Source organism: Oryctolagus cuniculus, chromosome 1 (genome assembly GCF_964237555.1).
Source record: "Oryctolagus cuniculus chromosome 1, mOryCun1.1, whole genome shotgun sequence".
NCBI classification, from domain to species: Eukaryota; Metazoa; Chordata; class Mammalia; order Lagomorpha; family Leporidae; genus Oryctolagus; species Oryctolagus cuniculus.
Window position 1 is genome coordinate 202,170,901 of NC_091432.1, and position 24,960 is coordinate 202,195,860.

The 24,960-nt window shown below is 55.2% G+C and overlaps 1 protein-coding gene across 1 annotated transcript in view; it reads right to left on the minus strand.

Annotated features, from left to right (window-relative positions):
- GABBR2 (gamma-aminobutyric acid type B receptor subunit 2) overlaps window positions 1-24,960 on the minus strand; it is a 371,032-nt gene that overhangs the window by 164,421 nt on the left and 181,651 nt on the right. Inside the window, exons 4-5 of the mRNA XM_051843712.2 lie at window positions 12,708-12,809; window positions 1,076-1,141 (exon numbers count right to left, since the gene is read on the minus strand). Coding sequence (XP_051699672.2) covers window positions 1,076-1,141; window positions 12,708-12,809 — 168 coding nt within the window. The remainder of the gene's footprint in view (window positions 1-1,075; window positions 1,142-12,707; window positions 12,810-24,960) is intronic.

A 24,960-nucleotide genomic window follows, 5' to 3' on the forward strand; every position in this document is an offset into this window, starting at 1 on the left:
GGCCGTGTGAGGTCACCCCAGCCCTCGGCCAGCTGTGCCTGTGCTGGCTCCCCACTGGAGCCCACCAAAGTCTTCTCTGTTCTCAACACTCAGAGCTCAGCCACGCCCCACCCCCTGGACAAAGGCAGCTTGATTTACTCTGCTCCAGTCTCTTAGAGCCATTCGATTTCATCTTCCTGTATTGAATCAAATGTTTCAACCCACGAAGGCTCTTTGCACCCTTGCTGTGTCATCTAACATATCTCGTAACTTCTGGAATGCTTGCAAGCCTGATACTTACATTGCCATACAGTTTACTGCAAACAGGTCAAAGAGAACAGAAGGTGTGGCCCATCACTAGCGACTACGCCGAGAGGAACCTCAGTCCAGGAAAAAGACTCACGTACCGGGCCCTTTTCTCCCCGTCTGGGGTGCAGGAAGGGGAGGCACCCAAGGAACCAGATTTAGCCCCTGTACTGGAGCCTTACCTGTAACTTAAGGTCAAAGGTCATTTGGGGGAAACCTCTTCTTTCAGATTAGACTGGAGCTCTCTTGACTGGGGACTGAGCCTCGGCTCTGCTGAGCATTGGTGAGAGCCCTCAGACAAGCCCTCTCACCTCTCGGGCCTCTGGGATCTCATCTGTATAAGGGGACGATCAGTTCTTCACATGCTCATTGATAAGATGGGACGGGAAGAAGTGTAAACAGGTGCGTTGTCACCTGTCACTCCCCAGACAGCGAACTGTGAAGGATCGAGGCACTGCGTGGGGGAGAGCTTGTCCTGCACCTGAGCCCCGAGCCCTGCCTACGGGACAGGCGGGGTCCCGGCCCCTTGCTCTGTGCAGTGCACACAGCGGGGCCCCAGGAAGCACGGCGAGGTTGAGCAGACTCAGCAAGGGCACACAGGGCCTGGGCGAGGGGTTCGATGGGCCTTTGGGAAAGCGAGGGCCCTATTCCCCCAATGCGGCAGTGCTCTGAGCTCCCCAAGAAGGGGAAAGAACAGGTGCACACCACTTCGGCAGTCCTGCTGCCCTGCCCACCGAGCCCGCAGGGAGAGGCAGCCCCAGGCAGACACCCACTGCGCCGCGGTACTCACACAGCAGAACACTTTGGCCGCCATGTTCTGGTCGAACTGGCCCAGGATGATCCGCACGTCATTGCCCTGTGGACAGAAGGACACGGGTGAGGTCGGGGAGCCCCAAAGGCAGAGGACACTCCTGTGCCCCAAGTTCCAGGGTGGGCAGGGCAGTCAGCCTGCCCAGGTCTCATGGGCAAGCCCTGGGCAAGACTGAGTGGCTGCAGATCGAACCTAGGGTCATCGAGATAACAGTAACTGCGCCGGCGCCGCACACTGGGTTCTAGTCCTGGTCGGGGCGCCGGATTCTGTCCCGGTTGCCCCTCTTCCAGGCCAGCTCTCTGCTGTGGCCAGGGAGTGCAGTGGAGGATGGCCCAAGTGCTTGGGCCCTGCACCCCATGGGAGACCAGGAGAAGCACCTGGCTCCTGCCATCCGATCAGCACGGTGCGCCAGCCATAGTGTGCCGGCCGCGGCGGCCATTGGAGGGTGAACCAACGGCAAAAAGGAAGACCTTTCTCTTTGTCTCTCTCTTGCTCACTGTCCACTCTGCCTGTCAAAAAAAAAAAAAAAAAAAAACCAAAAAACCAAAAAAACAAAAACAAAACAGTAACTGCACACACACACACAGCACAGCACAGCGAGCCACAGATACTCCCGAGGGAGCCACGCCCTCCCCTGGCCACAGCCTGGTGACCCGGGCTGTGACAAGCTTGCCTCCCACCCCGCCCTGTGTCTCAGTGACTTCCTCAGAAGCCACTGTCCTCGTCAGAGACCCTTTCGTCCTGCCATCTTGTCATGTCTCTACCACTCTTTGTCTCAAACGTATCAAAGCCTCCTGCTGTGGCCGCTCCTCGGCACTGCCCTGTCTCGCACAGACCCCTGGACCCATGGAAAGTGAGTGGAACTTGTGTGCTTTTTCTCGTGCTCATCGGCCTGCTGTTAATTTGGTCCCGAGGCTCAGCCAAAGAGCCCGCCTGCACACTAGGGAGTGGGAGGAGGGTCTCTCCCTCTCTGACAAGTAGTGCCTACCTGGTGGCCTTGCTGGGTGCACCAAGTGAGACAGGCCTTGTGAAGGGCCCAGCACGCTGCCTGGCACACAGGAGGTGCCCACATGCCAGCTGGTGGCAGTGGTTTGTGACTTTTCCCCAGGCCATCTTTATTTCTAATGGAATCCCATTCATTACCTCCCTGTGCTTAACAGGTATCTACAGTATGACAGTCCCTGTGACTCATTTATTCATTCAACAAACGTTTACTAAGCTTCTGCCTGCAGCTCCCTCCTGGGTTAGGATAATGGGCCCTTGAATACTTTCCAGAGGGCCTGGGATCCTGGCTGGGCCCTAGCTGGTAGGGAGAAACTGGAGATGAAGCACGCAGCCAGCAGGAGGCCAGCCAGACCCTGGCCCCACACCTGTCCCTACCCCAGCCACTTCCAGCCCCGCAGGCAGGGCCTCCTTCCTGCCGCTCATCTCCTCTGCTGGCCCGCAGCCCTTTGATGCACACGGAAGACAAACACGCCAGTGAAGATGGGTTTTTAGCATCTTTCCAAATTGGAAAGTGCTGACTGGGAGGCCATTTTCCTCATCATGTACTTTAGCAAAAATAAAAAGAGCCTGGATTCTAAAATCATCCTTCGTTTGCAGGCAAGAATGGAAAGAGGAAAAAAAAAAAAAAACAACCCTTGCGCTGAAAGGACTTGAAAGATCCTTAACAGAGCAGTGGAAGGCAGGCGAGCCTTTGTCACCGCCGTGTCTGCAATGCTATAAAAAGTTCTGAGCTCTTCTACCCGTGGACTAGCTCCCAAGGCGGCTCCAGGTCTTTCTGCTTTTTGTTGATATCTTTCAGCATTTTTTGCTGCTAACAGTATCCAGCCAGCCAGCCAACAATGATTGAACATCTACTTTGTGCCAAACCCCTTGCTGCTAAACATGGTAGAGTTTTGGAGTTGGAGAGACCTGTGTTCAAATCCCAGCTCCGCCGCTGGCTAGCTGCACGGCTCTGGATTTTAAACCCTGCAGCCTCTGAAATAGGGATGGTCCCCCCGCCTCGCAGGGTGGCTGCAGGATTCCTCATAAAGGACCCACCAATCGCTCGGCTTCCGCAACACTTCCTCCCAGCTCCCTCCCGCCTCCTGCTCTCTGCCCCAGCTCCTCCTCTCTGTCCTCAAAGGCAGGTGTTCCGCCCTTAGCTCTTTGCTTCTAACCCTCTCCCTGGGCAGCTTCATTCACGATTCCTTCCTCAGTGGCCCTCTGTGTGCTGTGAACTCCCAATTCTCTCTCCCCAGCTGCCCACTGGACGGCTCCAGTTGGATTCTCCCTGGCACCTCCAATGTACCACGTCCCGAGCTGAACTCATTTCTTGCCCTCCAAGCCGCTTCCTCCACCTGTGTTCCCACCTCCGGGACTGGTACCGCCAGCCTCCCACTCACCCAAGTGAGGACCTGGAGAGTTATCCTGGAACCACTGCTCTCCTTCGCTTCCCACATGGAAGCCACAACCAGTGTCTGCAGGTTCTGCCTGCTCACCAGCTCCCACCTCAGGCCCCTCTCTCCAGCCCCACCGCCCTGGGTATTGACTGTCACCAGGGCTCCTGACCCCGTGACTAGCAAATGCCTCCCAACTGGATCCCTGCCTTTAGTCCTGCCCACCCACCCCAATCCCTGCAGACGAGATGAAGGGAGCGCCCCAAGATTGAAACCATCTCCCCACGCTCCCTGAGGTTTACAGATCTCACACTCAAGAATCCTCACCAAGTGACTCCCGCTCTCCCTCCGTGGCAGGGCGCAACTAAGCGTGCCTCCTTCAAACAGGTCTGCTCTTCACTCACTCATTCATTCATTCATCTCCACACCCCCCCCACCTTCTGCAAGCTCTTTTACCCAGAAGGCCCCTCTCTCCCATCCCGGATAGCTGGCTGTTCTCAGACGGCTTCTGCCCAGTGTCCCTGCCCCAGCTCAGACTCCCCTACCCTGAGAAGCCATCTCTCTGTCCCACTGGACTTGGTGGCCACTTCCTCCCCTGGGAGTCCAGGACACTCTGCATGCCCCTTCATCATGGCCCAAGTCTACTTACTGGCCTGTCTTCCCCACTGGGCTCCCAGTACGGGGCCCGACACACATCTCAAGGTGTGCTGAATGCACAATAAAGTGAACGGATGCTGTGTGCAGCACCAAGCGTGACACCTGGCCCACCCTGCTCACTGCACCCATCTCCTAGAGCCCTAGGCCTAGCCCTCACTGGGATCACCAGATCCATTTCTCCAATCGACGGAGGGGCCATGGCTGACCGCCTGGCCACCTGCTGACAGATAAATAGCTGGCTCTGCCACTTGTGGACCATTAGTGTCTCTGTTGTCATGACAACACAGTGCAAGGACCACTTGGTTCTATGCTCCCAAACTGTCAGGTTTGGATGGGGCCAAAGGATCACCATCTAGTTAGCCCCTTGCCAGGAAGCAGAAGGCTCTTTCTGAGGCTGCGCAGCTCCCCAGAGCCAGAGCCCCCTCCTGAGTGCCTCCTGCCCACCTGAGGGCCCCGGGGAGGGGTCCTACCCAGCACCAGGTGTTCCTGATGTGGGATGCTGTTCACCCACGAGGAATATGGAGCAAGATGCTGCAAAACCTGGGAGGGAAGAGGAGGAGCCAGCCTCGGCGCACCTGGAGCCCAGAATCCCAGGACGGGCAGAGGCCAAGGGACCTGCGACTAGAACCCCTGGGGGGCATCTTGAGAACAGCAGGGAGAGTTTGTGGTGCTTATCAAACTGGGGTGTGTGCATCCCAGGGCAAGAGCAGATGTGAGCAGCCCTGATGAGTGGGCCTGGGGATGGGGAAGGAGCTCTGGGGTGGGGGGCAGAGGGCCAGAGTGACACAACAGATCCACAACTTTACAGCGAGCGGGCGCATGGCAGAGGGTGGGTCCCCGGGGAGTCTGGTGCCCTTCCCTGGTCTTGGCTCTGCAGGGGGGTGCCTGCAGCGACAGTCCATGACAGTCCTCAGCGCACTCCCACTTGCAACCTGGCCTCACCACCCGGCCTGGGCTGCTGAACTATCAGATGGCACTGCATGTGTGGCGGGAAGGGAGGCAGTGCCTGATCCGGGCAGAGGCCTGGCCCAGGTGGAGGATGCCCAGGCCACCCTGTGGCCGGGGTCTGGCCGTCGTGCCCAGGGTAAGCCCCAGAGGTTTCCAAGGAGACGTCCCCCAGGACTCACTCGGCTCTGACAGAGGGACCTCACATCCCGCAGGAGGACTCATTCCTCGAGCTGAAATTGGTCTTTCTTTGACTTCTCCTCAACAAGAAATCTCTGCAAAGGCTGAGAATAGGAAACGAATCCGGGCTCACTCGCACCCGGGTGAGGGAGGTAGCCGGGGAGGGGCAGGGAGAGGAGGGAGGGAGCCCGCAGCCCCGCCATTTCCTTAAAGGTGGCCATCCTGCTCTGCTACTCCATGTCCCTGAGCAATGCTAGCCTGCTGGGCGGGGGCCCAAGGCCCCCCATGAGTGAGCTTTTGAACTTCAGTGTCAGGAGGTCAGGCGTGTGTGTGTGTGTGTGTGTGTGTGACCCAGTTCCCGTCTGGTTGGGGCAATGGGGGGCAGCTCCCACTGGGACTCACCCCTGGGTCAAAGGGGAGGGTAGGGTAGTCGGTCTCAAGGCCTGTCTTTGTGGCCTTCTGACAGGCAGAGGAATGTCCCCTACCAACACAGCCCCTTCCTCATCCCCAGGACCTGCGGGGCGGCAGGGGTGGGGGTAGGGGTGGTGGTTCTGGTTGCAGAAGGAATTGAGGCTGCTGATGAGCTGGCCTGGGTCAGCCAGATGGGCCCCAAGTGATCAGCAGAGTCCCGAAGTGTGCAAGAGGGAGGCAGGAGAGCCTCAGAGGGAGACAGGCCCCGCCCTGCTGGTGCTAAGGATGGAGGAGAGAGCCATCAGCCAGGGACTGCAGGCGGTGTCTAGAAGCTGGGAACACCAAGGCCAGGCGTCACCCCCAAGGCCTGCAGAGGAGACACAGCCCTGTGCTGTCGCGGCTGGTGGGACCCACGCAGGACCTTTGACCTCCCCGGTGGGAGGACAGCTTTGCGTTAAGCCACACCATTTGTGATTTGTTACGGCGGTGCAGGACCTGGCCCTGTCTCTCCCCTGCCTGTTTGAGTTCAGGACCTCCTCTGTCAGCTCTGCCCAGCTGGGTGGCCTCTCTGGTCAAAGTTGCCCTTGTCACGTGGCACTTGAGGCCCAAGAATGCCGGCTGGTGCTGCTGGGGGACTGGTGTCTCTCAGAAGCGTGCCATCCATCTTTCTTTCCTTGTCTAAGAGCAGGGAGCTGGGCTCAGGGGCCAGGGTCTCCCCAGCGCCTCAATGGAGCTCAAAAACCGCGCCGATAGGATAACATACACCTCGGCTTTCTGTTTAAGCCTCTTTCAGTCACTTCCTTATCTTTATCGCCTCTCCACTTCTCAGTACGTAAGGTGTAAGCTGTCTTGTTTCTGTCTTATTGCTGAGAAGGCCTGGGTCTATGAGTCACTGCACCCAGAGGCTATGAAGGCAACCAGCTCCAGGAGCCACGGGGTGGTACAAAGCTGAGAGGCACCCACGGCAGCAGAGAGCCAGGCTGCACGGGCCCGCTGGGTTGCAGTCTCAGCTCACTCACTCACCAGCTGCATGCCCTTGGGCAAGTTGTTACACAGCCCCCAGCTTCAGTTTTTCCCTTTGCACAAGAGGGATAATAACAGTAGCTACCCTTACAGCAGGTGGAGGCAAACATTGGGTATCAAGGGCCAGAGGGTCAGTATTTTAGGTTTCCCAGGCCATCCGGTGTCTGTTGCACTCACTCAGTTCTGCTGCTGTAGCACAAAGGCCATGCAAGAAGATGTGTTAATGAATGTGTCCCAATAAAACTTTATTTATAAAAACAGATGGGCCAGAGCTGGCCGATGGGCTGAAGTTTGCTGAGCACTGTTGAGAGTCACAGTGAGGAGGGCGTGAAGCGAGTGCTCCTGAGTTGATGCCGAAGCAGAAGCACAGCAGTTGGGCAAGCTGGCTTGGATGGACAAGCCGGGGACAGGGGACACTGCTCCCCGAAAGATGTCCCATGCTTTTGCAGCAGTGCTGTCGGCAGACAAGGCCCCGGCCTGCTCTGGGAAGTTCACAAAATAGGAGCTCTGTAGGGAACCAAGGCCCATAGCCCAAAGGAACTGCCCATAACCTACCTATCACCTGTCGGCTTTGCTTACCACCCCAGAGTTTGGGTTTTATAAAGCCCCTTGTTGTTATTTTAAGATCACTGAAAAACAGAACTCCACAACCTTTTCCCTTACATTCCACGATTTTATCATTTAGTGCTTTCTCTCCTGCGGAGTCTCTCAGGTTTCCAACCTAACATCAGCTGCTGATCACTCAGCCCCTGGAGACCCCAGCCCCAGCCTAGGACGCCCCACACCCCACCCTGCTCAGTGAATGTCACTCTGTCCTTCGGGGGGGAGGGGAGAGGGAGGTGACACTGAGGACAGAACAAGGGTTGAACCCAAGGCTCACTTCACTCAGAGGCCCTGTGCTGAGTTTCTGTGCAGGGTGGTGAGAAGGTTCTGGAAATGAGTGGTGGGATGGCTGTACACCACGGCAAAGGGGCTTAGTGCCACGGGAAGCAAGGCTAAAGGTGGTGAAAAGGGTAAATTTTGAAATGCATATTTTACTATAATAAATCCAGAGGTTAACCCTTAGAGTAGCACTTCTGATGCTTTCTGAATTCTGAGATGGACAAAAAAAAAAAAAAAGAAAGAAAAAAAGAAGGAAAGAAAAGAACGCAAGTGATGACTGTGAAGGTAGGGGCGTGGCTGCTCCTAGGGAGTGGTTAGGCCAGGGTGGGTGGTGCTGTCTGGAAGGTTCTCTGCCCCTGGTGGAATGCCCCATTTGATTGATCAAAATGTACATTGGATTTATGTGGTTTCTGGGTTTGTGCTTTCTTTTACAATGGAAGTTTCTTAAAGTTCCTGTCCCTTGCACAGAGCATTTGGTCTCCTCGGCTCTCAGGCTGGGCTGGAGCAATGGCCTCTCACCTCCCAATGCCAGAAGCCAGGGTCTGTGGATAACCCCTGGTGATACACCCACCGCTGACTCCACCGGCAATGCAAGTGCGAATCAGGAGCAGCTGACATGGACAGAGAGGGAGGAGGCTGAAGCCTGGAGCTCACCCCACTCGTCCTAATGCTTGGCCTCTGCCCGGAGACGCTCCCCAGCCCAGGCTGGCAATGGTTAGACTTTGCAGCTCCCAGTTCAGAAAGGTGTAGCAGGGGCTGGCCCGGCCTCCAGTCTTCATTGCACAGAGATGGTTGTATTTCTGACTTTCTTGGTAGGAACTTGGACGCCCTCCTAGGTTCTTGTTTCTGCCAGGTGATCTGTTCCAGACTGAGAGGGAGATGTTTTGTCTCCCAGTTCTACTGTGTTTCTATCAATTCTCCCTTTGAGTTCTTAACAGGTTTCCTTGCTTGATTTTAGGGCGATGCCATTTAGCACAACGGCGGTCCACGAAGCTGCTGTTCTCACGGGGGAGTGCACACGTGTCTAGAGGGGCCTTCCATATTTCAATGGCTTTAGGTCCTGCTGGCCTTCTGCGGCTTACATTTCTCTGATTAGGAAACTCATGACCCAAGTCCCTTTGCTACTGAAGACCAGAACTTTACACCTATTTCCCCCCACTGAGTCACTCTGAGAATATAATTTGGATTTTTATCTCTCAATTGCTGTTATTACAGCATCTGTTTTTGCATTATGTAAATTTACATGTAATGCTTGCACCTGTGTACACGCTGGTAATGATTACTTAGCCTTAGGTCTCTTTCCATGGTTCCATGGCCCCTGCTCAGCCGCTCCTACTGTGACCTTGGCTCTGAGGTATGATACTGCTCTCCGCCACAGGGGCCTTCAGGACGAACCTCAAGACGGGGGCCTGGCTGGCACCATGTGAGTCTCCCAGTGCCTCTGTGTCCCCCAGTGCCTCCGTTTTGTCTCTGGGGCAAGTTTTTTTTTTTTCCTTGCCTTGATATTTGTAAGATTTTTCCCCCTTTAAGTTGGTCTATCAAAACCTTCACCAAAACGCATCTAACCATGACTCCTGGCCAATTCTGTCCAAATGCAGCCGGTCTGCACACATGTCCATGAGTGGTTATCAAAATGGTTCACTCTTGGCCATTTGGTATGGTTCTGTCTAGTAGGTCTAGCTTGAGTCCTCTTAAATTTGTTTCACATTTTTCAAAATTAACTTATGATTTGAGACTAGCTTTAGATTTATAGAAAAGAGGATATGGAGAGCTCTCCTGTTAATATCTTTACACCAGTACGGTGTGTTTGTAATAATTAATCAATACATTACTAGCTAACGTCTACCCAGCTTCCCTTGCTTTGTCCTCTGAGGTCCTTTGGCTATTTCTGCAGCCTATCTGGGATACCACTCATATTTCCTTGTCACGTCTCTTTAAGTGCCTGTGACTCAGTCCCTATTTTTGATGACCTAGATAATTTCGAGGAGTAATGGTCAGGTATCTTGTAGAAAGGCCTGCAACTAGAAAGTGTCTGATGTTACTGCTCATGGTGAGACGGGGGTTTTGGGTTTCGGGGATGAAGATCACAGGGGCAAGCGCCGTCTCCATCACAACACATCCCGGGTGCAGTCAATGGGACTCATCAAGGTGGCCGTGGGCCCTGGCCACCTGCGGGTGGCGGGGGGCGGGGAGCCTGTGTCAGGCTGCTCCATTGTCAAGTTGTGTTGTCCCCCAACCCCCTGCCTTTCCCTACTCTGTCATCGGAAGGAAGCAGTTGGGCCCCACCCCCTTGGAGCATGACGAGCCTGCGTGAGTTCCTTGGAATTCTTCCACACGGAAGGTTTGCCAGGTGTGCCGTTTGCATCATTTACAGAAACATAGACCTGTGCCTACTGAGCCTGCCCTCCGGGATACAGCCGATTCCACTTTATTGTATGGCTCAAGTCCTTGCACCTGGCAGCTGGAAGCACCTCCAGCGGCCGCTGGCCCCCTGGGCCCCTGCCTGGGTGTGTGGGGGGGTAGCTGCTGGTTCTATTGCGTTCTTCCTGGTCTCCCCTGAGGATCTCCCTTCTCCAGTACCCACCGCTATTATCTTTCCTCTCACCGGCCTGATCTCTTGGCCATTTCTTTGGAAATTTGGCCAAGTGGCTCCAGTGTGCCTTCCACATCGCAGAGTTTTCTTCTTCTTGGCATTCGCTCTGCGGACTCTGGGCTGCTGTGGATGTGAGCTTTCCTGCCTGTCTTCCCGCTGGTGTCTCGACAAACCAGAGACTTGCTTTGCCCAGGAGCTCTCCAGCAGCGACGGCCTCTTCTTTGTTCCCGAGTATTTTGTTCTGTCCTCTGTCGGCTTTGTCCGTCCAGACTGGTGATGTCATTCGCACATGCTCCACAAAGCAGGTTCAGTTCTGGGTGATGGGAAACGAAACAGCAACCAAGGCAGCCAGAAGCTTACATTCTCACGGAGCGGGGGAGGCAGGTGATTTTCCAGGTGTGTAAAATGAATCGTCTGTGAAATGCTGCAGTGGGCAGAATGACGTCCTCTGAAGGATATATCGAAGTCCTAACCCCCAGTATCTCGGGAGCTGACCTTACTCGGAAACAGGGGCACTGCAGGTGTGATGAATTAGATGAGTAAAACAGCCTGGGCTCTCAACCCAGCCTGACGCCAGGCGAAGCCGAGACAGTACAGCTGTGAGCCAAAGTCTACCCACGGGTGATGGTGATGCCAGGAGCTAAGAGACGGGCAGGGGGAGCCCCACAGCCTTCGAGAGAGCGTGGTCCTGCCCAGGCCTTGGACTCCAGACCTCTGGACGATGCGATTCTGCTGCCCGAAGCCACCGACTCTGTGGTGTTTCTGTCAATCAGCAAAGTGGAGAAAATTTGCAGAAAGGGGAGGCTGGTGTCTGAAGGGCAGGAATTTCAGTTCTAAGTGACGTGGCCAGGGAAGGTGAGCCTGGAGTAGACTTGAGGAAGGTTCTGGGAGGAGTCAAGCAGAGGAGGGGCCCTCCACACAGAAGGGAGCCCTCGGCTAACAGAACAAGATCACCAGGTCCTGCTCCTATTCCCAGGGCTCCGGGACACGGGCCACCATCCTCGGTGTGCCTGTGCAGCTCTGGGGGGTGGCGGAGAAGGCTGGCTAGGGCATGGCCCGAACTTGGCTTCGAATCCAACTTGCCCTCTTCCTGCTGCGTGTCTTAGGGTTAGTTCCTTAACTCAAGTGCTCATCTGTGAAGTGGGGTCACAGAAGTTCCCTCCGTCTGAGGCTTTGGCGAGGGCTGAACAAGTGAAGGTCAAGAGCTGTGCACGGGGGCCCCACTCGGCCGGTCCCCAGGGAAGCCGGCTCCAAAGGCCGCCCGCCCCATTGTGACTGCCAGCTGCTGCCGAGCTGGCGCGGTTACGAGCGGAGCGCCCGCTGCGTGCCCCTCTGCTCCGAGGTGCGTGCAGGCTCTTCACACTCCACAGCCAGCAGAGCGCCGCGGGGCCTCCGAGGGCAGGAAGCTGTTTCAAGTCCCTGCCCTGGGGAGCTGTCCCTGTGCGTGGCAGAAGAGGGCCAGCTGCACCAGCCCTCCCTCTACCCCCAGCCCTGCTGCAGGGGCTCCCTGCACAGCTGCCACCCCGCCCGAATCCTCCTGGCCCCAGCAGCTGGACTGTACCCTCCCACTGCAAAGCCCGTGGTACCAGGAAGGGGAGGGTGTGGACAATCTAGCTTTAGCCACATGGGCAGCCAGCTGCTCTTTGCTCATCTGCAGAGGTGTCCAGGCCTGGGGTCCACCCTGGAGGAGGTGATTAGCAACTGGTGCATTGCTTCCCTTGCTCTCCGTGTCTGGGCTTCAGGTTCCCCATCTGTGAACTCCTGGGAGGTAACAGCTCCCCAGCTGCCACCGGCTCGGCCTGGTGTAACTCTAGACAGAAGGGACCGTCAGCAGTGGCATCTGGGTCTCCCTGCCAGCAGCCTTAAGTGTGAGCATGAGGGACTGGAAGTGCCTGAAGGAGGTTGTAGCTTCCCACTGTCCTCGGGGTAAAAGATAACGGAGGTTCTTAGGTCGGCACTCAAGGCTCCTAGGAACTGGTTTCAGATGTTTGTGGCCTCATCATCTTTCCTCGCACCCCCACCCCAAGACTTCAGGCTCCCAGGAACTGCTGCTGATCCCATGCACGAGATGATGGTGCCGCCCACACCCTGGTCAGCTCCGGCTTCTCCTGCCTGGCCCTGCACCTTGGAGTTCCGCTCACGAACTCTCTCTGTTCCTTAGGTGACTGCCGCTGGGTGGGGCTTCCAGCCCAACAACAGAATTCTTTGCTGTAGGCTTTTAGGCAAGCACATCTCTCTCTAAGTCACTTCAAAATGGAGCTGACAATAACGTGGGCCCTGCTCATCCCGCAGTCTGGGTGGACGGACTCAAGATCACCGGGAAAGCTCCAAATGGCTGTGCACCTGCCAGTCTGCACCTTGGGCCAGTGCTGGACAGCAGGCCAGGGAAAAGCCCAGAGAAGCTGACACTGGGGAGTTCCTCCCAAGCCTGAGGCACCAAGGTGGACATGAACTTGGGGCTCCATCAGCATCAGGGGGTGTGGGCAGCCCGGGGAGCCTTGGGATGGCCGGTGTTCTGGCCACGGCCAGCTGCACCCACCTTAAGTTTCTTGACGCTGGTGCAGGGGTCGTTGGAGAAGCTCTCGGTGTCTGAGATCTCGATGTCCTCGCCATACAGCACCCCGGTCAGGTCGTTCCTCACCTGTCGGCGGAGAGAAAGCAGAGGGGTGTGTGCTGGCGGCACGGGAAGGGCCGCTGCAGAGAGGCTGTCCCGGAAAGCAGCTCCAGTGGTGAGGAGAATGCTCTCCATTCTACCAACCGCGCAAAGGGGAGTTTTCCTCTGTTTCATTATAAACTAGGATGCCCCGTGGGACCTGCGAGATTCCTCCCAATCCCACCCTGCATGGGACGCATGGACAGGGAGAGGCCCGACAGGGCAGGCGTTTGCTAAGGATGCCCAGGGATTCTCGCGGGTGGCAGGGCATCTCACTGGCTCCAGGTGAGGCTAGCCAGTAAGGTCTCTGTGTTTGCACGGTTCACTGGAAGGATTGTTCACTTCTACAGTGAAGAAGTAGCCAAGACATTCAGAGAGACAATGCAGAACACAGCAAAGAGCAGGGAGCAAGGGCAGCAGCCTGTATGTCCAACACAACAGTGTATCTGTGCACAGAGAAGGTCTAAAGTCCACGGCCTTGGAGGGCAGAGGGCCGGAACTCCAGGTCACTGTGTCAGCCCATGTGCGGAGCTGCCTATAAGGAAGGTATTAGGGCATGGTAGAGATTGTGGCAAAATGCTGACCATCTACAGATAAGGGTTGCTGCCCTGTTGTCCAACTAGAATGGGGTCCAGGCTCATAAAACCTCATGATATGGGTGGGGTGGGGAGAGGGGGATCAGATATTTAGGAATTTCAAATATAAAATCCCTCACTTTTTGAATATTGATACTATTGAGTTTTTTTTTTTAATAAAACAAAGTAAGGATCAAATCAGACACACTGAAGCCTGCCTGTGGCCGTGGCTATGCACCCTCTGACACACAGCAGAGGGAACTGGACATCGTGTGTTGGTAGATAGATGCAGGTGGGGGCTGGGAACCCAGGATCTAGGGCCTCCTCTGTGGCTGCCTTGCTCATGACCCCAGACTCTCCGTGTGACCTCTGGCTCCCTAGGCCTCAGTTTCCTCCTCTTTAAGAGAACAACACACTTAAAAGCACTTCCTGCGCCAATGTTGTGGAGCAGTGGGCTAAGCCACTACCTGTGACACGGACACCCCATGTGGATGCCAGTTTGTGTCCTGGCTGCTCCTCTTCCCATCCAGCTCTCTGCTGACGGTCTGGGAAGGCAGTAGAGGATGGCCCAAGTGCTTGGGCCCCTGCACCCACATGGCAGACCTGGATAAAGCTCTTAGCTTTTGCCTGGCCAAGCCTTGTCTTTTGCGGCCACTTGGAGAGTGAACCAGTGGATGGAAGATTCTCTCTCTAGCTCTGCCTTTCAAATAAATATTTAAAAAAATCACTTTTTGTTCCCACCCATTAGGGCACTATTATGAAAAAAAACAGAAAACAGGAAGTGTTGGCAAGAATGTGGAGGAATTAGAACCCTGTGCGTCATGCAAATGTCAAACCTTGCAGCTGTGGAAACCAGTATGGCGGTCCCTCAAGAATCACATGGACTCAGCACGTGGCCAGCAATCAAAATGTCACGTGGCACATCAAAATGTTCATGAAGAAAATGGAATCCAAAGAGAGATTTATTTTGGTATAATAAAATTTCTTTCTTTTTAAAGATTTATTTCATTTATTTGAAAGGCAGAGTTAGAAAGAGAGAGACAGAGACAGAGAGAGATCTCTTCCATCCTCTGGTTCACTCCCCAAATGGCTGTAGCAGCCAGCGACAGGCCAGGGCAAAGTCAGGAGCCAGGAGCTTCTTCCTCCAGGTCTCCCACGTGGGTGCAGGGGCCCGGGGAACTTGGGCTGTCGTCTTTGGCATGGCTCCTGGCTTTGGCTTGGCCCAGACAGACCAGGCTGTTGCAGCCATTTTGGGAGTGAACCAGACAATGGAAGCTCTCTGTCTCTCGTTCTCCTTTTCTGCCCTCCCTTTCAGGTAAATAACATCAATCTTTAAGAGAATTGTGGTATAGACATTAAAGAATGAAATTCCACCGCACGCCACACCACGATGAGCCCTGGAGACACTGTGCTATGTGAAATGGTCTGGATGTCAAAGGACGAACATTGCAGGATTCCAGTTATCCGAGTAAGGCAGAAAGCAGAACGAGGGTCACCAGGGGCTGGGGAGGTAGCGCTGTAGTGGGCGGAGGGTTTCAGCTTGGGCTGATGGAAAGTTCTGGAGATGGATAATGGTAACAGTTGCACAACAGTGTGAAAGTGTTAATGCCACAGAGCTGAAACATGTAAAAATGGCTACAATGATAACTTCTGTGCTACAGCACCCTTGAACACAATGTGAAAATGCACTTCTTGTTTTTATAATCGGCAAAGCCTCCCCAGGTACAGCGGAAGTGTTTTGAATCATCTGGCCCTAAATGTCACAGAGCAGTCACTGGGAAGTGACCACCAAGGAAGGCGAACAAGGAGAAGCCAACGGGAGCCGCCATGCCTTGTTTCTTTAAAAGGAAATGAAGCGAATGGATGCGAACGTGGACATGTATTCCTTCTGGCCAGCGGGGCCCGGGGTGTGTGCTTCTCGGAATGCCTCAAGTGTGTCCTGATAAATGTTTTGTAAAAAGAAAGACACTGCCATGGTCATGGTGAAGTCTGTCCATCTTCAGTTTTCACCTTTATTTAGCTGGGATGTTGGGAACTAGTTGATTGACAAAATGTTGGCTTAGCCATTACAGTTCATTTCGGCTGCCGTAAATCCTTCCTGGACACAAGTCAGGCCCAGTAATCAGTTTTGTGTGTGCTGGAAGGGGCTGGGGGTGGGGGCAACTGCAGTGATGAGACACAGAACACGCGCATCCTCGTGCCTTCTGGATGGCAGTGTGGCTCAGTGCAGCAACCCCCAGGCAAGGAAGTCAGCCCCGCCTCTCGACCTGCGTGGTACCCACCCTGAGGGACACCACTTGACCTCTCTTGAGCCTCCATCTTTGCACCTGTGAAATGGGCAAGTAACGCACAAGGTTGATTCAAGTCTCAGAAAAGAACGCAGAAGATGTGGGATGCCTTCATTAACGTGCAAGCTCTGAACAGGGCCTAAGAGTTGGCAGGATCACGTCTGGATGGTGAGGCAAGGTGTTAAGGCCTCCACTGACCTGCAGTATCGGTGTGTGCGTGGGGTTATCTGTGTGTGTGCGTGTGTGCATGTCTGTATGGGGTATCTGCATGTACGGGGTATCTGTGTGCATGCGTGCTTGGGTTATCCATGTGTACATATGTGTATGAAGTATTTGTGTGTGTATATGTGCATGAGGTATCTGTGTGTGTACATAGGGTATCTGTGTGTACACGTGCATATGGGGCATCTGTGCGTGTCTGTGTATGTGTGTATGTGTGTGTGTGTGTAACATTTCATGGGCAGTCAGAACTCAAAACAAACAAAACCAAAAACACCCCCGAGGTCGTTCATCCCACCCCTAATTTCACGGCCGAGAAAAGCGCGGCTGGCTCCGGTCCAGTGCTTGCTCCCAGACTGCCTCGTCTGGATTCCGCCAGATGTGGATGGCTCCGGAGACCCCACAGGTCAGAGCAGATGGTCAGTGCCATCAGCCGCCAGCCGCCCATAACTCCAGCACCGAGGAGCCTGCGTTCAGCTCGGGTATTTATTCTAATGGACTTTTTAAGGGAAAGCAAACAGAGGAAATCAGTAATAAACGCATTTTAAAAGAACCAGAGCCTGGCAAAGAAATAACGGAACTGATCTTGCTTACAAGGGGAAAAATTCACACTCTCCTGTGTGGCTAGAGGGATCCCGCAGCGCACCGGTAAAAGATTTACTAAGTACATGGAGAGACACTTGATCCCTTCTGGATGTGCAGGTATCACTCGGGTAACCGAGCCAGTGGCAGACAGCACTTTGCTCCACACGGCACTTCTGCAAAGCGAGTTCAAATGTTCTATTCACCTCCATTGTCAAAGCAGATGTTCATTCTTCTGGGGAAGGAGTGACCCTTAATTCCTAAGAGAATAAAATACACTCCACACAATACTCACACCCACACATGTTCCAGTGCCATGGCCTGTGTCCCCTGGGGACCACATATGCGTGTGTGGCCAAGGGAGGCAGCCACCAGGCACATGATCTGCTGAAAGGCCTTGGCCATCCGGGGAGGGCTGATGGGCACGGGTGGGGACCGAGAAGAGACTGCACCTTTACCTGGAAGGCAGGACTAGGAGGGCAGGGCACACAGGCTGGCAGGAAGCAGGGGCAAAGTAGGTCATGAACAGGCACCCAGCGTGGTGAGACGGCAGGTGATGGGAGGCTGGGCTCCCCAAGGCCAGAGCCTCTGGGTCAGTCTAAAGGGAACAGTCATTGTTTTATTTTGAAAAAAGAAAAAAAATGGATTTACTTGAAGGGCAGAAGGTCAGAGTTACAGAGAGACAGAGAAAGGGGCAGGGGAAGATCTTTCATCCTGTTTCACTCCCTAAAATGGCTGCAACAGTCAGGGCTGGGCCAGGCTGAAGCCAGGAGTTAAGAACTCTATCCAGGCCTCCCACGTGGGTGGCAGGGGCCCAAGTACTTGGGTCATCTGCTGCTGCCTTCCAGGTGCATTTGCAGGGAGCTGGATCGGAAGTGGAGCAGCCAGGACTGGAACTGGCGCTGTGATGCAGGACACCGGCACTGCAGGCAGTGGCTTAGCCCTCAACGCTACAACACCAACCCCACTCTCTGCTTCTAAAGCCATGAATCCAGACCCCTTCCTCAGGAGCAAATCCCCAGGGATCCAAAGTCACTTGGCTTCATCAAGAGCAGGGACAAGCCGTGTGGCTTGGCCAAGATCAAGGGCCCTTCCAGGAGGCTGCGGAGTGCTAAGGTCACCCGTGGGGTCTCGGGCTCCTGAGCAGCTTGGCAGTGAAAGAGCCGAACCCAGAGCTGTGACACTGAACTCACACTTCCGGCTCTCGGGAAGTCCAGGATCTTGCAAGGAGGCAAGGGCCAGGCAGGATCCACGGTCCTGGACTGGGCCAGGAGCCACGGGGCAGCCCTGCTCCGTCTGGGCAGAGAAGACACTGCCAGGTCCCATCAGTGTCTGCGAGGACACCGGCGCCGCGGCACGGCCTCCTCCCCCCACACCCCCCAGGCTGGATCCCAGGGCCGTGGAAGAGAAGGGTGACAGGGACTTGTCACTCCAATGAAGCCATCAGAATGGCCTCATTCCTCCAGCTGACTGTGTGCACCACCTCCCTCTGTGAGCCAGGTGTCAGGGCTGCACAGCCAGTCTTTATCCCTGCCTGCAAGATGGAGGGGAGATGCAGACGGTCAGCAGAAGGAATTGGAGAGTGGTCTCGCTCAGCACAACTAAGCCCACAGTGTGGGTCCCCCAGTGAGTCAGGGAGGGGGCTGCCAGCCGTGCCCACTTGCCCTGCAGGGTCTCGTCCTGCTGTGCAGCCGGTGCTTCTATACAGCACACGGGGCAGCCTGGCCCACCTCCCCCAGGCACGCTCCCGTCTCAGGCCCATCAGATAACTGCATCTCAACGTCCCACGGTCAGCCCGTTCTCTCTGCATGTTCTACCTCGCTCCTGTTCCCTGCCCTCAAAGACGCTCCAGGCATCTGCCCTCCATCAACGCAAGGTCAAGGGCCCGGCAGGGTCAGCTGCCCTCAGCCTGGCCACAGATCTTCGCAAATCTCCTGTCTCAGTCTGGGCTCTTGCTTCCTTCCTGGGGCTGAGTCCATCTGGTACCCACCCAGTCACTGTCTGGCTTCTGGGCTGGAGTGCCTTCCAGATGGTCACCCAGAGCCCAAGCTTTCCAGAAAGGGATGTTTCTTCCTATCAGCCTCACCCATTCATGCGTGTGTTCACTCATGATACTGTGAACCAGTCTAGTCTGAGCAGCAGCATGTGCAAATGTCCTGCAGTGGGGAGGAACTACAAGAGGGTCCCAGCTGGGCTGAGAGCAGAGCCTAAAGCAGAGGTGAGGGGTGGCTGTTGGAGTGAAATGGGAAAGAGGAGGCAAGCAGGACAGACTGCGCAGGCTTCATACGTCACATGGGAGATGCTGGTCTTGATCCCAGGCATGGGTGCGGGTGTGTGGGTGACCTGATTAGAAGAGCATTTTTAAATAACTCGGGGTGCTGGGGGCTTCTGGGGGACAAGAGCACAGGGAAACAGGAAGGCCAGCGAGTGGTTGCAGCAGCAGTGCAGGTGAGGGGTGCAGGGGCTGGATGAGGGAACGATGGTAGAGTGATGAGAAGGGGCCAACTGGGGGATACACCGGGAGCAACCAATGCTCTGGGTTGGGCGGCTATGGCTGTGCCACAAGTTACCCCCACATTTAGCAACTTAAAGCCGTAGACGTTAATGGTCCTGCCCAGCTTCCAGGCGAGAAGAACGGAGCTGTGACTGAGCTGGGCGGCTCTGGCTCAGGGTCCCCGGTGGCCGTAGTGAGGATGCCCACCAGGCTGCTGTCTGCTGGCACCTTCTGGGCTGCATGAGAATCCCCAAGGAGCCTGGGAAGCTCCCGATGCCCCAGCTGAGTCGGGAACCAATCAGAGCCCCTGGCATCAGTTCAAGTTCTCCAGCGGATTCCAAAGTGCGACTCAAGTTGCGAGTCCCCAAATTCGGGGTGAAAATCACAGGATCGCTGTGCTGCAGCCGGGTGGCCACAGCCTACCTGAAACCAGCTCCGCCAATGCCCACTGTCGCCGGATCTGGGCGCCCTCTCCCTCTGCCAGGCACACCCCACCTTTATCCACAGGTCTTCCCTCCCCTGGCTCCTGCCCCGCCGCCCCCTGGCCAGATCCTGATGGTGGCGGAGGGGGCACGGCAAGGAGGTAGGGAGAGCAAAGGATGTGAGACAGAAGCGGTGAGAGAGATGCACACGAGCTGACACGCTCAGACCACGCGTCCCAGGCAGGGAAGGCAAGCGGAACTCAGTCAGGTCCAATCCACAGGCTGTGGCAGTGCCAGGGACCCCAAGTCCCTGGGCTTCTGCACCCCTGAGCTCCCTGGACACCTTCCCTAAGGAGGCCATGGCACCGGCTGCGGAAGCATCCAGAAAGGCAGGGATCCAGGGAAAGATGGGGAGAACCAGGTCTCTGCCACAACTCTGCGAAAATTCTAATTAGGTTAGGAAATGAACTTGGGAGCGGAGCGAATTCCCAGCTCTCCTATGGAAGCCAAGGTAACCTACTTTGTCATTCAAATGCACTCACTATATATAGCCCTGAATGGTGCCAAATGTCACTCCTCTTAGCTGACGAAAGCGTATAATTATGGATTTACTTCTATTCATTCATGAAACGTGTTCTTCACCTGATTAAACAATCCATTCAAGTAAAATCCATTAAAACATGGAACATGGTAAAATGCGCCTCGTTAGAAGCAGAGGGCGACGATGTGGTTAAGATGCTAATTAGGATAAACAAGCATTTGAAACACTCAATTCTGAATAATTCAGGTCACTTTTACTGGGGCTGGAGCTCCCCAGGAACCGCCATTAATTTAAGCTAATTAAAAAATTAGCCCAGAGAAGTGTAGACCAAGGAAGGGAGTGATGACTGGCTTCAAATGCTGATGAGTTGTCATGCGGAAGAGGGGGTGCCTGGCTCTGAAGGAGGAGGGACTAATAGGCAGGTGGTTTGGGAAACAGATACCGGACCAAAGCCAAAACCACTTTCTAATTATGGAGACGGTGGCTATCATAGGCAGTGAGCTCCCCATCACCAGAGGTATGCAAGTAGGAGCTGGGTGGGATATTAGAGGAGACTTCTCTTTCACTGCCCATGCCTGAAGTTTCAGAGGCACAAGGGTTTCCAAAACCCACCTGTTTCTTTCTTTTTTATTTTAAAAAGATTTATTTATTTGAAAGGCAGAGTTACAGAGAGGCAGAGGCAGAGAGAAAGAGAGGTCTTCCATCTGCTGGTTCACTCTTCAGATGGCTGCAATGACTGGAGCTGGGCCAATCCAAATCCAAGAGCCAGGAGCTTCTTCTGGGTCTCCCACATGGGAGCAGGGGCCCACGGACTTGGGCCATCCTCCACTGCTTTCCCAGGCCATAGCAGAGAGCGGGATCAGAAGTGGAGCAGCCGGGACTCAAACTGGCACCCATATGAGATGCTGGCTGTGCAGCCTGCACTCGGATTCTTTTCATTTTGTTGTTTTTAATGATTGATCTATTTATTTGAAAGTCAGAATTACAAAGAGGGAGGGTGGGAGGGAGAGGAGAAGAGAGAAAGAGAAAGACAGAGAGAATCTTTCATTTGCTGGTTCACTCCCCATATGGCCACAATGACCAGGGTTGAGCCAGGCCCAAGCCAGGAGTCAGGAGCTTCTTCTGGGTCCCCCGTGGTTGTATTTCTACCTTTCAAAACCTGGTAACCATTCACTGAAGTGTTGCTTTAAGAAAATAGAGCCACTTACCTCTCAGATTTCTATAAATAAGTTAGCTCTTAAAGACCTAGGACCAGAGGACTAGATCTTGAACCGGCACCCACATGGGATACCAGTGCTACAGGCCCTGGCTGTAACCCACTGCGCCACAGCGCTGGCCCCAACCCTTGCTCTTCTGTGACCACTCACTCTCCTGAGAACCAACTGCAGTCCCAGGAGAACTACTTTAATCCCCATGAGGACAGCGCCCCCAGTGACCTAAGCACCTCCCACCAGGAGAGGTGCATCTACCTACCCAGGGCAGCCGGGGCCACCAGAGGCCGGGAGAGGGACAGCAGGGTTCTCACTTAGGGACTTCCCTGGGAACAGGGCCCTGGGGGCACCTCGATTAAGACCTCCGGCCACCACCAGACCTACAAGAGGATATTTTAAGTCACTAACTCGTGGTGATTCAAAACTAACACACCCGGAGGCTTAGGAGACCAACCTGTTTGTTGATCCAAGGCACATTTCCATGGAAAGACCTAACTTCCTGTCCAGTGTGGATCCGTCCAGGACAGGGTCCCCATTTTCCTCTACTGGATACTCCTGTACCCACTGTCTCAGAGAAGGATGAGTGTTCTCACTTCCCCAGAGCTGCCGAGAGCAAGAAAGGAGCAGCAGAACAGGAGGCCTGGCCGCGGGGCCTCTGTGGACAGCTCAGGAGCCCAGGCCGCTGACTTGGCGCTGGCTTGCAAAGAGCTGACCACGGCACTGGGCAAGGACACCCCCGCCCCCACTGCCACTCAGCTGCAGGAGGGAAGGGCTTGGTCTGCTCGGTTGCCAGGATCCTGCCTGGATCACTGCAAAGGGAGGGCAGGAAACCCCCTGGGGCTGCGAGCTCCTCTCCCCTGACCCCCAACTTGCGTGTCAGGGGCTTATCTCCCAGGACCGCCTGCTTTAGGGGACACCCTAGTTCCAACCTCAAGGGGTGGGACAGGGCTGCTCTAGCACTCAAATTCCTCCTCGCCCCCAGCTAGGTCTCCACAGTTCTAGAAATCCCAAGGAATCCTTGGCATGGTGGGTGGAGTAACAGCCCCTTCCCCAAGGAAGTGTCGGCCCTGGAACTGTTACCTTCCACAGCAAAGGGGCTCTGCAGATGGGACCAAGTTAAGGGCCGTGCAGTGGGGAGACCACCTTGGGTAAGCTGGTGTGGGGAGAGGGGCACAATGCAATCCCAAGGGAAGAAGGCAGGGAGCCAGGGAGGGAAAGGCGATGCGAGCCCAGCAGCGGGAACCAGAGGGGCTTGTTCGAAGGTTCTTGCTGTTGGCTTTGAAGGTGGAGTGAGGGGCCAGGCGCTAAGGAATGCAGGAGCTTCTGGAAGCCGGCAAACAGCGAGGAAACTCTCCCCAGAGCCCCCAGGAGGACCTGGCCCCACTGACACCTGCACTCTGACCTGCTGATTTTGAACCTCTGGCCTCCACAATTGTACCATCATAAATTTGTGCTAGGGGCCGGCATTGTGGCCTAGTGAGTAAAGCTACCACCTGTGATGCTGGCGTCCCATAAGGGTGCTAGTTCGAGTCTTGGCTGCTCCACTTCGATCCAGCTCTCTGCTGTGGCCTGGGAAAGCAGCAGAAGATGGCCCAAGTGCTTGGGCTCCTGCTCCCACATGGGAGACCTGGAAGAAGCTCCTGGGTCCTGGCTTCAGCCTTGCCCAGCGCTGGCCATTGTGGTCATCTGAGGAGTGAAACAGTGGATGGGGCCGGCGCCGCGGCTCACTAGGCTAATCCTCCGCCTAGCGGCGCCGGCACACCGGGTTCTAGTCCCAGTCGGGGCGCTGGATTCTGTCCCGGTTGCCCCTCTTCCAGGCCAGCTCTCTGCTGTGGCCAGGGAGTGCAGTGGAGGATGGCCCAAGTGCTTGGGCCCTGCACCCCATGGGAGACCAGGAGAAGCACCTGGCTCCTGCCATCGGATCAGCGTGGTGCGCCGGCCGCAGAGCGCCGGCTGCGGCGGCCATTGAAGGGTGAACCAACGGCGAAAAGGAAGACCTTTCTCTCTGTCTCTCTCTCTCACTGTCCACTCTGCCTGTCAAAAGACAAAAAAAAAAAAAAAAAAAAAAGAAACAGTGGATGGAAGATCTCTCTCTATGTGTGTGTGTGTGTGTGTCTCCTCTCTCTGTAACTCTTTCAAATGAACAAATAAATCTTTAAAAAAATAAATAAATGGATCTGTGCTATTTCAAGCCACCCAGTTGCTAATGTTTGCCACAGAAGTAACAAGTGTGATCAGCTCTACTGGGAGATTCTGCACATCCCTGACACCGCCTCCCACAGGAAGCCTTCCAGGTTCCCAGGCTCTGGGCCTCCCTCCTGGCTAAACCAAGATTATCCTGAGATTCCACACCCTCCCATCTGGGATGCCCCTAGCTCTTAGGAAGTGGAACTAGGCCCATGGCCCCTCCTTGGAAAATTCACAAAACTCTCCCTGGGGGTCCCCAACCCCCAACCCCAGTCTTTGTCTCCCATTTCCCAAGGACTTCCCCACTCCACTGGCACCCAGCGCCGTCAGGGGACACAGGGCTGCTGGGGGTGACATGCGCTATCAGAACCTTGTGGCATCCGTGACAAAATGCCCCTTGCGGTAACTGCAGCAACTCATCGGACCAAATCAGTATTTACCAGGAGTATTGGATATTAGCAATATCCCAGTTGAGATGATAAATCCAGACCTCCGTGGGAAGCCTGTGATATGCAAAGTGAGCCCAACAGGGGAGGGAGTTTAATAAACACACCTGTGAGCGAGCACTCAGAATTCAAAGTCCCGGGCCCTCCGGAGCCCTCCTTGCTCCTAGCCACAGGCTGCAGGAATGATCAAGGGGATGGGAGGGGGCGGGGCCAGGGGTGGTCCATCCCCCCCAAGGAAGAGCTGTCACCATGACCAAGGACCCAGTAGGGCACCTGGGCCCCAGGGCAAAGGAGAGGGGAGGGGAGGCAGCAGGAGGCAGACTTCAGCTCCCTGGGGTAGAACTTTCTATGGCAAGTGATGGGGATGGCAGGAGTCAGAGGGGGAGGAAAGAAAGGGTTGAGGGTGTTTCTCCGCTGCTCCTCCCTAGCTGCATTACAGCCCTGTTCCCCACCCCCTCTCCACCCCAGCTTCCGCACTGGGTCTCCTGACTCTGCCCCTGGGGCTCCCTTGGCTCCGCCCCTCTGCTTCCTGGAGGATGAACTCTCCTCACTTGCATCCCCTTCCTGCCAGGGCCTTCACTGACACCACAGCTGCATCTTTCAGACAGAAGTCACCAAAGCATACACAAGTTCGAATTCTGATTCTTTTTTACCTAAACTTTTACCCTAAGGTTTATAATTCATTTTACTATCAACCACACACGCAGCTGTCACCTACAAGTCCTGACCTCTCCTCTGTCCTAGTCCTGTTCACCCTTTCAGCCCCATGGGCATATAGCCCCTCTTCCAGGAAGTCCTACTGGGTTCTCCAAGGAGCTGGCCCCTCTGCCTGCCTGAGTTCTCTGCTCATCTGCTCCAGGCCTGAGCTTTCTGCGCCCCGGGTCCTGCACAGCCCCAAGACTCCATCTTCACAGCACACAGCATGGGGGTCTTCTCAGACCAAGAGGAGCTAAGCCCTCAGCAGCTTCCCCAAGGTCAGGCAAAGGCAGCCTGCCCTTCCCCTCGCCTGCAGTGGGGGAGCTGGCCCCACCCCGTAGAGGAGCTAAGTGCGGGTCCTGGCGGGCCAGGTGAGCTGACCGCATCCTAGGTGGACGCTGCACCAAAGTGCTGAGGAGGCTGCTCGTCTGGGAGCAGGGCTGGACTGTGCTAAGCTAAGCAGTTTCTATAATGCATC